This window comes from Protobothrops mucrosquamatus, unplaced genomic scaffold (genome assembly GCF_001527695.2).
Source record: "Protobothrops mucrosquamatus isolate PMUCROS unplaced genomic scaffold, P.Mucros_1.0 scaffold_257, whole genome shotgun sequence".
NCBI lineage: Eukaryota > Metazoa > Chordata > Lepidosauria > Squamata > Viperidae > Protobothrops > Protobothrops mucrosquamatus.
Window position 1 is genome coordinate 1,806,216 of NW_015386333.1, and position 14,933 is coordinate 1,821,148.

Consider the following 14,933-nt stretch of genomic DNA (forward strand, 5'->3'; position numbering starts at 1 on the left):
CTCTCTCTCTCTCTCTCTCTCTCTCTCATGGGACTTGCCGGAGGGCCGTGGGAGGGCCGCATTTACATACCGCAGGGAGGGCTGTTCGAGGGCCGGATTAAACCGGGCCGCGGGCCGCAAATGGCCCGCGGGCCGGACTTTGGACATGCCTGACTTAAACATTAAATAACAGTTGCAAACAGATAAATTCTGATACCAGAGGATATAATTCTGAAGCAACAGCTTGTAACTTTTATGACATATGCCATAAGGCAAATATACAAAGAAGTAATCACTGGAGAGACTTGTATCATAGTGCAGTTTTGCAAACTCTACAATCATATTCTAGTACTCAGCTTATCTGAATAAAATAACTTAAAAATATTTCTTGGGTTGTTATTAAAACTGAACTGCAGCTAATATCCTAATAGAGTATTCTACTCTTCTCTAAGTTAAGAAATTTGATTATGCTATTAAAGAATGCAATAAAACCCTCACCATTTGATGCAGAGGAACATGGAGGCAGTAAGTTGAGTGGGGAAAAATGCTGTCTATTAAAATTAGCAGCTGTTGGTGCTCCACCAAGAGCAGTTCCTGATGCATATACTTGGCCACTTGAAAGATTTGAGGCAAAGTTACCCAAATGTGCAGAAGGAGGTGTAACAGAACCATAAGGTGAATCCAAACCAACAATACCTGTAAAATTATATGCAAAACATCACTTTCTAAGAAGAACAATGGTGCATGAATGCTGATATTGGCAAAACATAATCTGCGTATACAATAATGTTAATAATACTAATATTCCACTTTATGAATTTTTTTACTTTGATATATACCAAATCAGTTTACCCACATATCAAAAAGATAACAACATAATCTTTCTACTTACATATCAAAATATGTCACTAATAAAAAAAAACCAATCAGATTTCACTTTCTAAAACTTCTAAGCAAATATACCTTTGCTTTGCAAACTGAGGAATCATAGAACAGAACAGTGTTAATTTTAGTTGTTAAAGTGTGTCAAAATCTTTATGGCTGACAATGTATTCTGTACTCTTACTCCCTGAAGTTAACCGCTTATGTAGAGTTATACATAAGTGTCATTTATGATAATTTCATCAACAAGAGTCATTGAAATGAATAATCAAATTCCATCATGATCTCAAAAACTTCCATCCCATCAATCTCACTTTGATCTAACTACAGAACAAGTCCCCTTTTTTTTGATAAAGCTCTTTTTGGCAGATGGGTGACTATACAAATTTGCCAAACAAACAGACAAACACATACACATAAAGTTTGGTAAAACTATACAATGAACAAATAAACTACAGGTTTCCAGCTTCCATCCAGAACAGACCATTATATCTATCATGTACTAGCTGTACCCGGCCACGCGTTGCTGTGGCTCAGTCTGGTTAAATGGAAAAGAAGTGTGTTGCTTTTACGTCCAACAGATGGCGCTGTTTTTTTTTAAAAAAAACATGTTTTACCTGTCACAGGTGTGACATCTATATAATAGTAGGTTTAGGTATATAAAAACACATGCGTATTCGAATCCAATGTTGTGTCAAAATTTCAAAGCAATCGGTGAAGAACTTTCGGAGATTTAAGATTTTGAACAAATGAACATTTACATTTTTATTTATATAGATAACCAGGCTTTACAATATAATCATGTATCTTCTGACCCATTATACAGAGATACTCAACTAATGGAATTAAACCAGACATCAGGAGATAGAACTACCCTCCTTATAAGATCAACAGACTAATTAATACGGCCAGATCAGTTCTGAGGGTGAAACAACTAAAAGCAGACTACCAAGACAGAACAACAGACTACTATTGGCTGCCACTTATAGCTCACAGCTATAGCTTCATGTAAATGCATTACTTAATAAACTATCACCATAATGTGCAATAGCACTGCATCTTCTCAGGCACCGTCAGCTTTGCGAGTAATCCAGACAAGAAGCATACTCAGAAGTACTAGCTCTACCTTTACAGAATCTTGTATTAACAGAATCTTATAAATCTGAAAGTACATCTCTCTCTCCTGTTGCCTTTATAGTCCAAGAAATTAAAGAGGGTCCCTTCTGAGGTGTTTGTCACACCCCCATTTGTTTTGAGGGTTCAGCTGCCACTTGTCTGACCACTATTTAGTCTATGGCTCTTCCTTCAGTCTCCCAAAGTCATTGCCATATACTATTAGGCACCGTGTTGCATATCCATCTCGAATACAGACAACCACCCAAACTGAAATGAGACTGAAGATTTTCATAAACAACAACAACAGGACAATGATATAACATGGGAAATAGATTCTGCATCAAACTCAGGTATCTGCTTTGCCCCTAAAATTATACCAACACATTCCAGATCCAACAACTACAGACACAAGATTAGAGGCGCCTAATCTTTAAAAAAATTACCTTTAATTAAAGATAATAAATACTCAACAGTAGAGGAACCATAAACCCCTAGCTTTCAGTTTTGTTAACCAGAGGTTGAATTATAAACCTCAGTATCATTCATATAATGATGATGCCTATTCCTGTACTAGAAGATGACTTCACTCAGCAGCCTCATATAGATGTTAAACAGAACAGGTGGCAATCCATCAACCAGGCGCTTCAGGCTCGACCTCTTCACCCCTGACATGGTGAAAGGAGAACTACTGCAGCACAGTCTATCATTTTCAACTCCATAGTTGGTTGAGAAAGTTAAAAATGATGGTATCAAAGGCTGCTGAGAAATCAAGAACCAGGATGGCTCTACTACTGCCATACTGGCTCTGCCACAAACAATCAGTGCAATCAATGCCATCTCTGGACCACACCCTAGCCTGAAACTGGTTTAAATGGATCCAGATCATCTGCTTTTTTTGAGGTCATCCGAAGCTGCAACTATGTCACCTTCTCAATCACTTTTCTTAAAAACGAGTCAGAGACGTAGGTGTAACTTGTCCAGAATTGCTGGATTGGTAATGGCTTCTTGAGGTGATGGTGCACTATTGTCCCCTTTAAGGCAAATGGAACCACTTCCTCCCTCAAGGATGATTTCACTGCCAACCAGGAAGGATACAGATTCAACAAACTGGTATCTAGGTTAACAATCCAATGGACCCTGTGAACTTCCTTAATAGTCAGAGAATCAAACCCTTTCCAGTTAATAGGACAGGACAAGACTATGCCTCAATCAACTTAAATGCACATGCACAGTCCAAATCTAATTCAGTATGTATCCAAGTGATTTTATTTATAGGGTATCTAACACATTCCTAAAGTAGACTTGTAGATGTTCACATGGGCCTTTCCTCCCCAGCAATTGTCACTTTAAATAGAGCTACTAGCTGTTATCTGGAGATGCAATAAGAGCAGAACTGTAGTTATTTCTACCAATCTTATCATCACAATGTAAACTTTAATGTTAGCTGTCAAATGGTAGTAGTCAGAAACACTCTTCATCTTTTTTTTTCAATGGCTGTCTAGCATCTGTTCTGTTATTTCATTTCCCAGAATTCCTTGGAAAACTAGGCTGACCCCTGAGATCAATACATAGGAAAAACTGCAAAGAATCAACCACATATAAGATCCCTGACAGGTAGAGCTGATGTCTCAGTCAAATGGTCCACCAAATCCCCAGGAAAACCTCAGGTTCCCTCTGAATCCATCAGGGTCATTAGCTCCCTGGGGTGGACTGATCTATTGGTTCAAACAAGATCAATCTATATTATCAATAATGTTTTGCCAATATCACTAAGGTTTGTTTTTTTCAAATTCCCTGTACAGCTATGAGATCTCACAATGTTTCAAACTGTGTTTTTCATAAATCTAATTATAATTACTATGTCTTGTTACTGATTTTCCCTATATTTGAAGTAATAGCACATTTACAAATTGAAATTTATTAAATACATAAGCTTTAGATAATGATTTACAATATTATTCATGTATTTTGGCTGTTAAAACAGCATGACTGTTGGGTGAAATCTTTCTGGGGAAGTAAACATATTCAAGAAATATAACTTAGTGATCAATAATAATTCACATTTTTAAGATTAGCAGATTTTAAGATGAGTAAACAGATAAAACCCTTTTGCAGTTATATTTATCTCATGCTCCATTTTATAGCTAAATCTTTTAAAAAATGAGCTTGCTTATTTGCATGCACAGCTAGAATATGATCCCATTATTCAGCAGAAAGATACAATTTTACACCAATCAGTCTGCAGTCCAATAATAAAAACATTAGAGAGTAATACTGCACATATGAAATAAGGAAAGAGGTGGATCTCATATTTACCTGAGGGACTTGGAGCTGGTCTCTGCAGTGGAGGTCTAAACCCTGGGGCTTTGGAAGTATCTAACTGATGTAATGGATCTAAATTTGACAGAAATGAAGACTTTCCAGACAAAATAGATTCCGGCGTTGTCTGAGATGACAAGATAGAACCACCCCAAAATGCATGAGCTGAGGGAGGGTTATTCTCAAATAGTGTGCTAAATGGTCCAAATGGTAAAGCAGCACTGAAATTGGTAGCCATGGATTTATTTGTGGGAAGGACTGAATTTTGAGAAACACTCTGAGTAGTTAAGGAAGGAACTTGCACTGAAGAAGGAACACTGTGGGGTCTTTTTATGTGGCTGATATTAAGGACTGGAACTGCAGAATTCTGAAGAGGAGCTGAATTCTTGTGTACAGGATTGGTTCTATGGGAAGGTAGCCTGACAGAGGCATTTTCTATTTTAGTTGGAGCAGAAGACTGAATTGATCCTACTGATGCCTGAGGCAAAATATAGTTTGCTGGAGAGTTCACTGAAGCATTAGCAGGAGTAACTATTGGGGCAGAAGAACTCACTGCAGTTAAATTTGGAGGTACAACCATACGAGGATCTTGTATTGGAACCTGAGGCTGTAAAGGTGGTCTTGTTTCTGGAGAAAGAGGCCCAAGAGACTGTGGCTGACCCAGATGTTCTGAAGGAATGCCAACAGAACTACTATTTGACTGCCTATTATTGGCCAAATTTTCCGTTTCTGCAACTGGTGAACTACCTATTTCCTGGTCAGACGATAACACCCTTTTGTTTGGAGAGTTTCTTGTACATTCTGAAGGACTATTTCTAGAAATCTTTGCTGACTGGACTGGTGGTGAAGGGGAGGAAGTGGATGAAACTGGATATTGCTCTTTGGCTATAGGAAAAGGATATATGACATTTGTTGGTGTTGTGCTGTTGTTGCTTGCTGTGGTTGAAACTGTTGTGGTAGTGCTGGATGGTTTCACCACAGTGACAAATAGTTGCCTTCTCACTGAGGGAGAACTGGGATTGCCATTTGCAGAAGAAACAGGCACAGTAGACACCGCTGAGCTTGTGGTAGCTGTTGAACAAGAAGTCAAGGAACCCACAGAATTCACCTGACAACCACTGCTGTTTTGATTGTTATGACGAGGCACGGTGTGAGACTTAGGTGAGTTAGTTGCTCTTGCAGGGCTCAGAGGTCTAACAGGGAAAGGACCCCAAGTAGATTGAGCTGGTGGGAAAGTTCCTCCAAAATGGGTCATGGGCAACCTTGGTGGGCGAATTTGTTGGAATGTCTGAGCAGCAAGCAATGCATGTGCAAATTGGGGAGGAGGATAGGCTAATGGTAGAGAAACTGGAAATCCAGGTCTAACATTATTCATGGGATTCTTCACTGATTTATGGGTACATGCTGATGAAATTGCAGGCACAGAGACTGCTGTAGCAATCTGAGATGACGACGATGATACTGCTGCAGTGGTGACTTTGTTCCCAGCTACAGAATTCTGAACTGTTGTAGTGGTGGCATGTGATGTTGTTCCTGTTTTGGGATAGGCTGCAGAATTTTTCAAACGATTCTTTGGAATGAGCTCCTCAATTTCTTTATCTGGATCTTTAATCAGAGCATTTATAAGTTGTGTTGCTTGTCGTGTTGATTCTGTGCCTCCCCTATAACAGATGCATGAGGACAGTTTTTTTTTAAAAAAAAATCAGATATTTAAGAAAAGGAAATTTAATTATTTATGGCAACATTTATGTTGATTCCCCCTCTAATTGTGAACTCAAATGGTTGAATGCAACCAGGTTTGAATAAATAAAAAAATCATTTACAAATAAAATTATGCTCAGATAAATCTTAGGTACACTGAAGTGCAATACAGAAAAAGATGCTCAATCTCAGAAAAACACAGGGAAAAATGAAAAGCCAAAATTAAGGAAAAACTGAAATGGGAGAATGAAATGTGCTCCCTGAATCTCTCATATCTTACAGGAAAGCACAGCTATCTGTCTAACTAGAATTCTTGGCAGGAGGTTTCCAATAAGAAGGTAAGAATGCACTGTAATATTTTTGGCTGAAATCTGTCCCTTAACAAGGGCCCATCTGAGGTTTTTAAAACTAAGTACAGAAATAAGACCAAGTAAATTATTAGAAATGAAATATGTAGTGCCTGGGTTTACCTTATTGTTATGATTCTGTCTCCTGTTTTATCTTTCTGTTTGTCAATATCTATGTGTGCTCCTGTAAATTCTCTGATAGCATTGATGTTACAACCACCTCTTCCAATTACTCTGGAAATAACAGTTGATAGAACAGAAACTTTCTTTGATCTAAAAACAAATGAACAGGAAAATCAAAAATAACAGCAAACTTAAGATACTATAAAGCAAGATTATGTTTTGTTTTCCAAAAACTGTACACTCTGACATGAAAGTCATGCCATAAAATTACTGATGTTTTAAATCAAAGATGATTACTTAGAAAGTTGGAAAGGCATTTTTACACTAAGAAATTTCTGGTCAGCTCCTAAGTGCAAAAATATACTATTCTACTCCGTTAATACTGAGAATATGTTTAATGAGAAATTACTTGAATAGCCATTCACTATTTTCATACTAAGTCAGCAACATTGTGCTAAATGCAGAAAAGGAATAAGGAACAGCCAAAAAATTAAAGGCATGATATAAGAAAAGCAAATTGAAACAGAGCAAAAAGTAATTTAATTTATTTAATACTCTTTGCATTCAATTCATTTTGTTTCTCCTAACATCCCAAATTCTCATTTTCATATAACAGTGCTCTTATGTGAAATTATTTTGCTGCTTTCAACAATCATTTCTTGCAATAGGCCACACATAACTTACCACTGTATCATCAGCGTTAAAATATGTCACAAATTGTCTAGCCATTTACCCAGTTTTCTTAAATATTCTATCAAGGTACATAGATTCATCTACTTGCTCTAGTTTTTCACCATTTATGACGTTTGGAAATATTTAGTCCAATTTCCAAGTCAAACAGTTACTTTGGTCTTTGATATATTAATTTTTAGTTCTATGCTCTTCATTATATCACATAACCTAACATTCATTGCAAATCATTTAGGTCATCAGCTAAGGTTAAGGTTACCAGAGTTAATCATATTCATATGCATATGCAGCATATTCTGCTCACTTTGGGGCATTTAACCGAATGTCACAAGTGTAACCAAAGGACAATTTTATTCTAGGTATTGTCAGGTTAATCTATGCGAGTTAGGATCTTTCATTAAGAGGCAACCCTGCAAGCCAATATACTGTTATCAGCATCTTGTCAACTAGGAAGTATATGCAGGGTATGTCATATATTCAGGAAGTCTTTATTACATATTGATAACATCTATATGCCATTTTACATCATTAAAATAATACAAAAGTGTTAGCAAACTTCAAATTAAATAAAGTAGTAAATCATTTTATTAGATATTTTAGGTATGAAAGTGATGTAGTCTGACAGAAAGTGTCATCATACAACTGAAGGCTAAAACATATAAGGAACAGTTGCTGGAATTGGGTATGTCTAGTTCAGGGATAGGCAAGTCAAAAAAGAGCCAAGGTTGCCTACCCCTGGTCTAGTTTAATGAAGAGAAGGACGAGGGGGGACATGATAGCAGTGTTCCAATATCTCAGGGGCTGCCACAAAGAAGAGGGAGTCAAGCTATTCTCCAAAGCACCTGAAGGCAGGACAAGAAGCAACGGATGGAAACTAATCAAGGAGAGAAGCAACCTAGAACTAAGGAGAAACTTCCTGATAGTTAGAACAATTGACCAGTGGAACAACCTGCCTCCAGAAGCGGTGAATGCTCAAGCACTGGAAGTTTTTAAGAAGAGACTGGACAGCCATTTGTCAGAAATACTATAGGGTTTCCTGCCTGAGCAGAGGGTTGGACTAGATGACCTCCAAGGTCCCTTCCAACATTATTATTATTAGTATTAGTATTATTACATGAATTTGCATTTTGTTTCTCAGATATATATATGTGAATATATTTTACAGCAATCCTTTTGAGAAACTGTTAAAATTAGGAATGTAACTACTATATACTCACTAATTTGGTTGGCAGGATTAAGCAAGGTTAAAATACATTTTCCAAAGCAGACAGGAAGAAAAATGGAAATTTGCTATAATATAAAATTTAGCTTGCCTTCTTACAACTTCTTTCCATCCTTCTTCTCTCTTCTGACCACGTTTAGGACTAGCTAAGCTGATTTTTCCATTAGGAGAAGAGAGAGGTGATGGACAAGACTTTGTGCAAGTAGATAAGGAATTAGCAGGTGCTTCCCCAATAACCTCTGATAACCTTTCAAGTAAAATGGGAGAAAGACATAGAAGAGAGAGAAAAAATACCTGTGTGTTAACATAATCTCTATCATATAAATATTAAGACAAATAATACAAGAGAATAAAATATTCTATTGATAACCTACTGATATCCAGAGGTCTGCTCTAAATAAATCTATGACATATTAAAATGACTGATTTTCAGTTACAAAACACATATTTATTTAACAGCAGTTAAAGCATATGATACTTAACCATTTGTATACCTCAGATATACAGAAAAATACAACAATATATAACGGCTATGCCAAAGCAAACTGCATCACATGATATAAACAACCTTTAATTTTTCTGTTTAATGCTTCCTACAAATTGAAATTTGCTTTGCACTCAAGGGTCAAAACAAATCCAATAATTTCCATTTAATGAGATCTACAATTTATATACCACTAAGCCTCTGTTGTGTTTATCCCAAAATCAATAGGAAAGGCAGAGGAAGTTGGAAGTCACTCCTCCTCCCACTGCTTATTTGCCCACCTATGGTCATATCTATTTAGATAAGCAAACACTTATTATCAAAATTCAATGGCCACTATAATTATTTTTCTAGTTATGACATATTCTCTTATATATTCTAAATAGTGTTCATTCTGATCACGTCACACTACACTATTTTTCTCTGAAAGATAGTCCAACAGGTCACACTGTCTAGTCTACTTTTAGAATTAAGCTATTGTTTGTTAGAAAATATGCTCCTTCAAGACAGAAGATTCCTCTCAGAAATCCTGAAATGGATATATATATATGAAATAAAAGCTAGAATCTAAATATTGCTTTAACCTACTTGTAACCTGGCCTTTGATTATTAGGATAATTTTTATTTCTATGTGGACAAAGGGAGTTGTTCTGAAATAGAACAATAAGCACTTTGTAGTGCTTTTTATATCCCTAATTATGTTTCTTCTACATTAACTGATCATCTGTTCAAGGAAGATCAATTCACACACAGCCTCACTAATCAGTTTTAATTATAACTATCCCTCCTTTGTTAGTGAACGCACTAAGACAGAGTCTTTGTGAGCTGTTTGAACCTCTCTCACAGATTTGCTAATAGCTTGTCTGAAACCTCACTGAAGGTTGAAATGTCATCTGGCCCTTGTTTTCCAAGTTTCTTCTTTCTAGGATTCTGAGAATGCACTTACACTATCCTTAAATAGTTTATTTGGTAGAAAGGCAGCGGAAATATTGTAATAAACACTGCACATTATTAATCAATAAAGGAACAAAAGGAAAAGAAAATACAAGCCAACAAAAAAAGCAGAGTGGTTAGAGCACAATTAAGATTTATCAGTCGTTTTGGCAATAAAACCCACAGAACCTTACTTGAGTGGAGATTTGCTAGACATTGATTTTCGCTCTTCTTTGGGGAATGTAACAAGCACTGCTGGCTGCTTCTTGCTGTTCTGATCATTACTGACTGCTGTGGATGAATTGCTATCACTTTTGTGGCTGTTATTACTATTGCTGCTTTCATCACTACAGCTGGAAATCCTCATGTTGTCACTGTCACCACTTTCACTTGTACTGCTGCTTTTCGATTCACCATTTATTTTGTCTGGTTGAGAATATGAGATTGGAAGCTGATCATCAAATATTATCTGAACCGTATCTTGGCTGATTTTACTTTTCCTGCTTTTTCTCTTAGAGTTGCTTGTAGTAACATTATTACTTCTTTTCCCATGGGAACCTGCCAAAAGTGTCCATGTTGCAGATATACCTATAGTAGTGGTTGTGGTAGCACTGGGGGGTTCTGTTGGGACTCCTGGCTCTTCTAATTGACAAACAAAAGAACATGATTGAAGCCCAAGCATTCCTGACATATCTATCATAGTATTTGATCCACATATTTCTATGCAAATCATTTTATGGAGATCTTAGATCCCATTATAATATCATGATTCCCAATACCTATTTATTAATAAATAGGATGATGTGTGAACATATAAATAAGAGTTCCACCTCTAAAAGCTGAGGATTTGATCACAAACCTAATTTACAAATTTTAGCGAAAAGAACAACTGAATTTAGAGAGCTAATGGACAAGCTTCCTTTATAGTACTTTACAAAAAGTCCTATTTAAAAACAAAAACTCTTTAAAAAGTGCATGAGAATTTTAAAAATGCACTTAAATTATCAAGTGGGGGTTTTTAGATTTCATTAATGTTAAACTCAAGAACAATTCCAAAAATTGAACACCAGTTCTTTGCAAAAATCACTTTAATCTTTTCAATTGATTAAAAATGGAAATGCATACAGATTTATGATTTATAAATACAAACTTAAAAGTAAGAATATGCATTTACATAAAATATCTATTAATTTATAGTATGGAATTTGCTTTAATTGAATAGCTTTATTAATTAATCCCCTGGACTGCAAGGCGATCAAACTGGTCAGTCCTAGAGGAGATCAACCCTGACTGCTCTTTAGAAGGCCTGATCCTGAAGTTGAAACTCAAGTACTTTGGCCACCTAATGAGAAGGAAGGACTCATTGGAGAAGAGCCTAATGCTGGGAAAGATGGAGGGCAACAGAAGAAGGGGACGACAGAGAATGAGGTGGCTGGATGGAGTCACTGAAGCAGTAGGCGTGAGCTTAAATGGACTCCAGAAGATGGTAGAGGACAGGAAGGCCAGGAAGAACGTTGTCCATGGGGTCGCGATGGGTTGGACACGACTTCGTAACTAACAACAACATTAATTAATAATATTGATGTAATTTAATGAAGATAGGATTTAATTATGATTTAAAATAAGCAATTTGTTACTTAACTGATGCTTAAGAGTAGACATTGTTTTAAAAGGAATAAAAGGCATGGTAACTCTAATACTATAGTTACCACCTTCTTCCTTTATACAGACCACTAAATCCTCTTCTTCATCCTCTAAAGCAGGGGTGTCAAACTGCCATCCGGATGCATCACATCAAAATCGCGCCCACCCCATTGCCAGCAATGGGAGAAAAGTCGCAATATGTCGCGACACGTCACGTGACGTTGAGAATTTGACATCCCTGCTCTAAAGCCTTTAAGCCTCAACAGCTAAAGTGCCTATACGCACTGTAGCCTGTGAAGACTCCTGCAGATGGCATCCACTGGACTATGGCAAAAATGATGGGAGAATGACAAATCTCATGAGATTCTTCATAAAGTTTGCAAGTTTTGGGGATAGAAAAATAAAAACCTATGGAATTTGATGACCTCCTGGCTGTTTCAAACTAACTTTATGTGGCAACCATACCAGACAACTTCAACAATAGCCTTATAATTACCCCACAAGCAGTGCTGTAATATATACCTTCAGCTTTTAGTTTTCTTTCCTTTTCTTGAGCAGCTTGTAGTTCAAAATTTTCTTTGTTTTTTGCCTCAATTTCTTCTAGCTTTCTCCTCTGCTCCTCTTTTTTTCTTCTTCTTTTTTCTTTTCTTTTCTCTCTTTTAGCAGCTAGTGCTAGCCGTCTACTTTCTTCCCTTAACTACAAATTAGATTAGAAAGTGATCAGAAGAACTGTCAAAAAAGAAAACTGCTATCTTGAACAGATAAGATTGGTTCAGAGCTTGAAACAGAGATAGTAAGAAACATACACATGTATACCCATTTCAATAGCTTTCAATTATTATCAATATAGATTAATTATGTAGTCCCTTATGTTCATATTAGGTGTGTGTATGCTGAGAAAGATAGGCAGATAAGCTGAAAAAATAGAAGCTTCTCTAAAGCTGATTGATTTATGATACAGGTTGACTCATTTAATTAATTGGGTCCTCTACTTTTAGGATTTGTTTGAAGAATAGATCACATTTTAGGTCATATTTGTGCAGAAATATTGAAAATTCAAAAGGGTTCACAAACTTTTAACACCACTGTATAGTTAGATAGTCAGAAAGCTCTGAACAAAGTGTTTATTTGTATTGAAATCAACTTTAACAACCACAAGATAGGATGACTCTTGAAGTACTTTTAGTTCAAATTAGAGCAAATAAAGAAATAAAAGGGGTACAGGTCAAAGCAGAGGAATATAAGTTACAGGCATTCGCTGATGACCTGGTTTTCTTCATTGAGGAACCGATAGAGAGAGGAAATATTCTTATGGGTGAAATAGAAAAATTTGGAATAGTGGCAGGATTAAAAATTAATAGAGAAAAGACTAAAATGTTAGCAAAAAATTTAACTAATAAACAAAAAAGGAAATTGGAAGAGAATTTGGGATTACAAGTAGCAAAAAAGATTAAATATTTAGGAATTTGGCTAACCTCAAGATGTTCCTCAATAAAAGAAGACAATTATACAAAACTGATATTAAAAATGAAACAAGATCTTGAGACTTGGGGGAACCTCCAATTATCACTATTAGGTAGAATCGCATTGATTAAAATGAATATTCTACCAAGATTATTGTATTTATTTCAAACAATCCCAATAAAATTAGAGAAATTTTTTTTTGGGCGGGCAAAAAACCTAGGATAAATATTAAAACATTACAAGATAGTAAGAGTAGAGGGGGTCTTGGACTCCCTAAGTTGGAAATCTATTATTATGCGGCAGGATTGTTATGGATCAAAGATTGGATAAACTTGGATAATGAAAGGATATTAATGATTGAAGGACATGATCTACAGGCGGGTTGGCATGCATTTTTATGGGCAAACCAGAAGAAAACATCAACATATTTCCAGCAGCATCAGATAAGAGGAGCATTGATCGGGATATGGGAAAAAATAAAAAAAAGACACTATGGGAAATTCCAAATTGGTTCTCGCCGATGGAGGCAGTGATTCATCCCAATACATTAGAGAAAAAAAGATGTTTAGGTATAAAGAATTACTGGATAACCGAGGAAATCTCAAGTCAAGAGAAGAACTGGAGGAACAAAGAATACTCATAGATTGGTGGCCATATTTACAAATTCAGTCTAGACATAACAGGGATAGGCAAGAATATGAAATTAGTCAGACCCCACACCAACTTGATAAAATTCTAATAAGTAAGGAAGGAAAACTATTATCAAAAATTTATAAATACCTATTAGAGATAGAGTTAGAAGAAGAAATAGTGAAGGAGCCAATGATAGCGTGGGCACGAAATGTGGGGCGAAATATAAATTTAGAGGAATGGGAAAGATTATGGAACAGAAATTGCAAATTGATGCTATCAACTGCATATAGAGAGAATCAATATAAAATGATTTACAGATGGCATTTAACACCGGAGAGATTGGCCAAAATGTATAAAAACATAGACCCGAAGTGTTGGAAATGTAAAATTAAAGAAGGAACATTTTATCACGTGTGGTGGCTGTGCCCCAAAGTAAAAAATTATTGGGAACGGATAAGAGATTGGATACAGGAGATAACTGAGATACAAATGGATTTCAAACCAGAAATATTTCTTTTGGGCATAATAAATTTAAAGATGGAAAAACAACTCCAACACATCATTATACACATATTGACTGCAGCTCGTATAGCATATGCGCAATGTTGGAANGGTATATAATTTCCTCCTTCTTAGATCCCTCCCTGCTGCCGCTAAGTGCCACCTCTCGGGGTTCCAAACCCTTTCATTAAGGCTGGCCCTCGGGATCGTGTTGGGCCATGCCTGCGCGATGGGGGAGTCGCGCAGGGCTAGCAATTCCCTCCTGGAATACAACTCCAAATCATGGCGGGAGGTCCAACAGCAGAGTCGGAAGAAAAGATTTATGTTTATATAGTTTTGGTGTATGGTGAAAAATAATAATAATAAAAAAAAAAAGATAGGATGCAAGTGTTTTAAAAGAGGAATTTCAAATTCTAATCCAATGATTTTTGTGTGAGCTATTGGTCATCAGTGGGTTCCTTTTGATGTCAGATGGCACAATTAGATTGGGCAGCAGCACCCTGATGTTTGCTGATGGGAATTCATGCTTTTTCGTAACATTTTTAAGAGTGCTTGCCAGTTAAAGCTAAATCACTTGATTGTATTTGCAGAGCACTGGAGGTTTTGGGAGAGCAAGTAGTTGCTCACCATGAGCTGCAGAGAACTGGGATTTCATCCAGCAGAACAAGCTACTAGCCTACATGCCGTTACTCACTGTGAGAGCAGCTGACAGAAGTGTACATCTGAGCAAGTATAGTTTTTAAAACATCAATAGAAGGACAAGATAAGTTAGAAAATATTTCCAATTTTTCTAACTTAATTCTATATTGCTTAGTGGCCGGGTTGTTGGTAGTTGTTGTTCCAGGGTAATTGGCCAGGGTTGAGATTGTCTTTATTTGCATAGTTATACAGTTCC

General features: G+C 36.4%; 1 protein-coding gene across 1 annotated transcript in view; it reads right to left on the reverse strand.

Annotated features, from left to right (window-relative positions):
• Positions 1 to 14,933, reverse strand: part of ANKRD17 (ankyrin repeat domain 17) — an 89,312-nt gene that overhangs the window by 9,941 nt on the left and 64,438 nt on the right. The window contains exons 24-29 of the mRNA XM_015831488.1: positions 11,963 to 12,137; positions 9,991 to 10,438; positions 8,471 to 8,626; positions 6,468 to 6,617; positions 4,294 to 5,957; positions 478 to 675 (exon numbers count right to left, since the gene is read on the reverse strand). Of these exons, the coding sequence (XP_015686974.1) occupies positions 478 to 675; positions 4,294 to 5,957; positions 6,468 to 6,617; positions 8,471 to 8,626; positions 9,991 to 10,438; positions 11,963 to 12,137 (2,791 nt within the window). The remainder of the gene's footprint in view (positions 1 to 477; positions 676 to 4,293; positions 5,958 to 6,467; positions 6,618 to 8,470; positions 8,627 to 9,990; positions 10,439 to 11,962; positions 12,138 to 14,933) is intronic.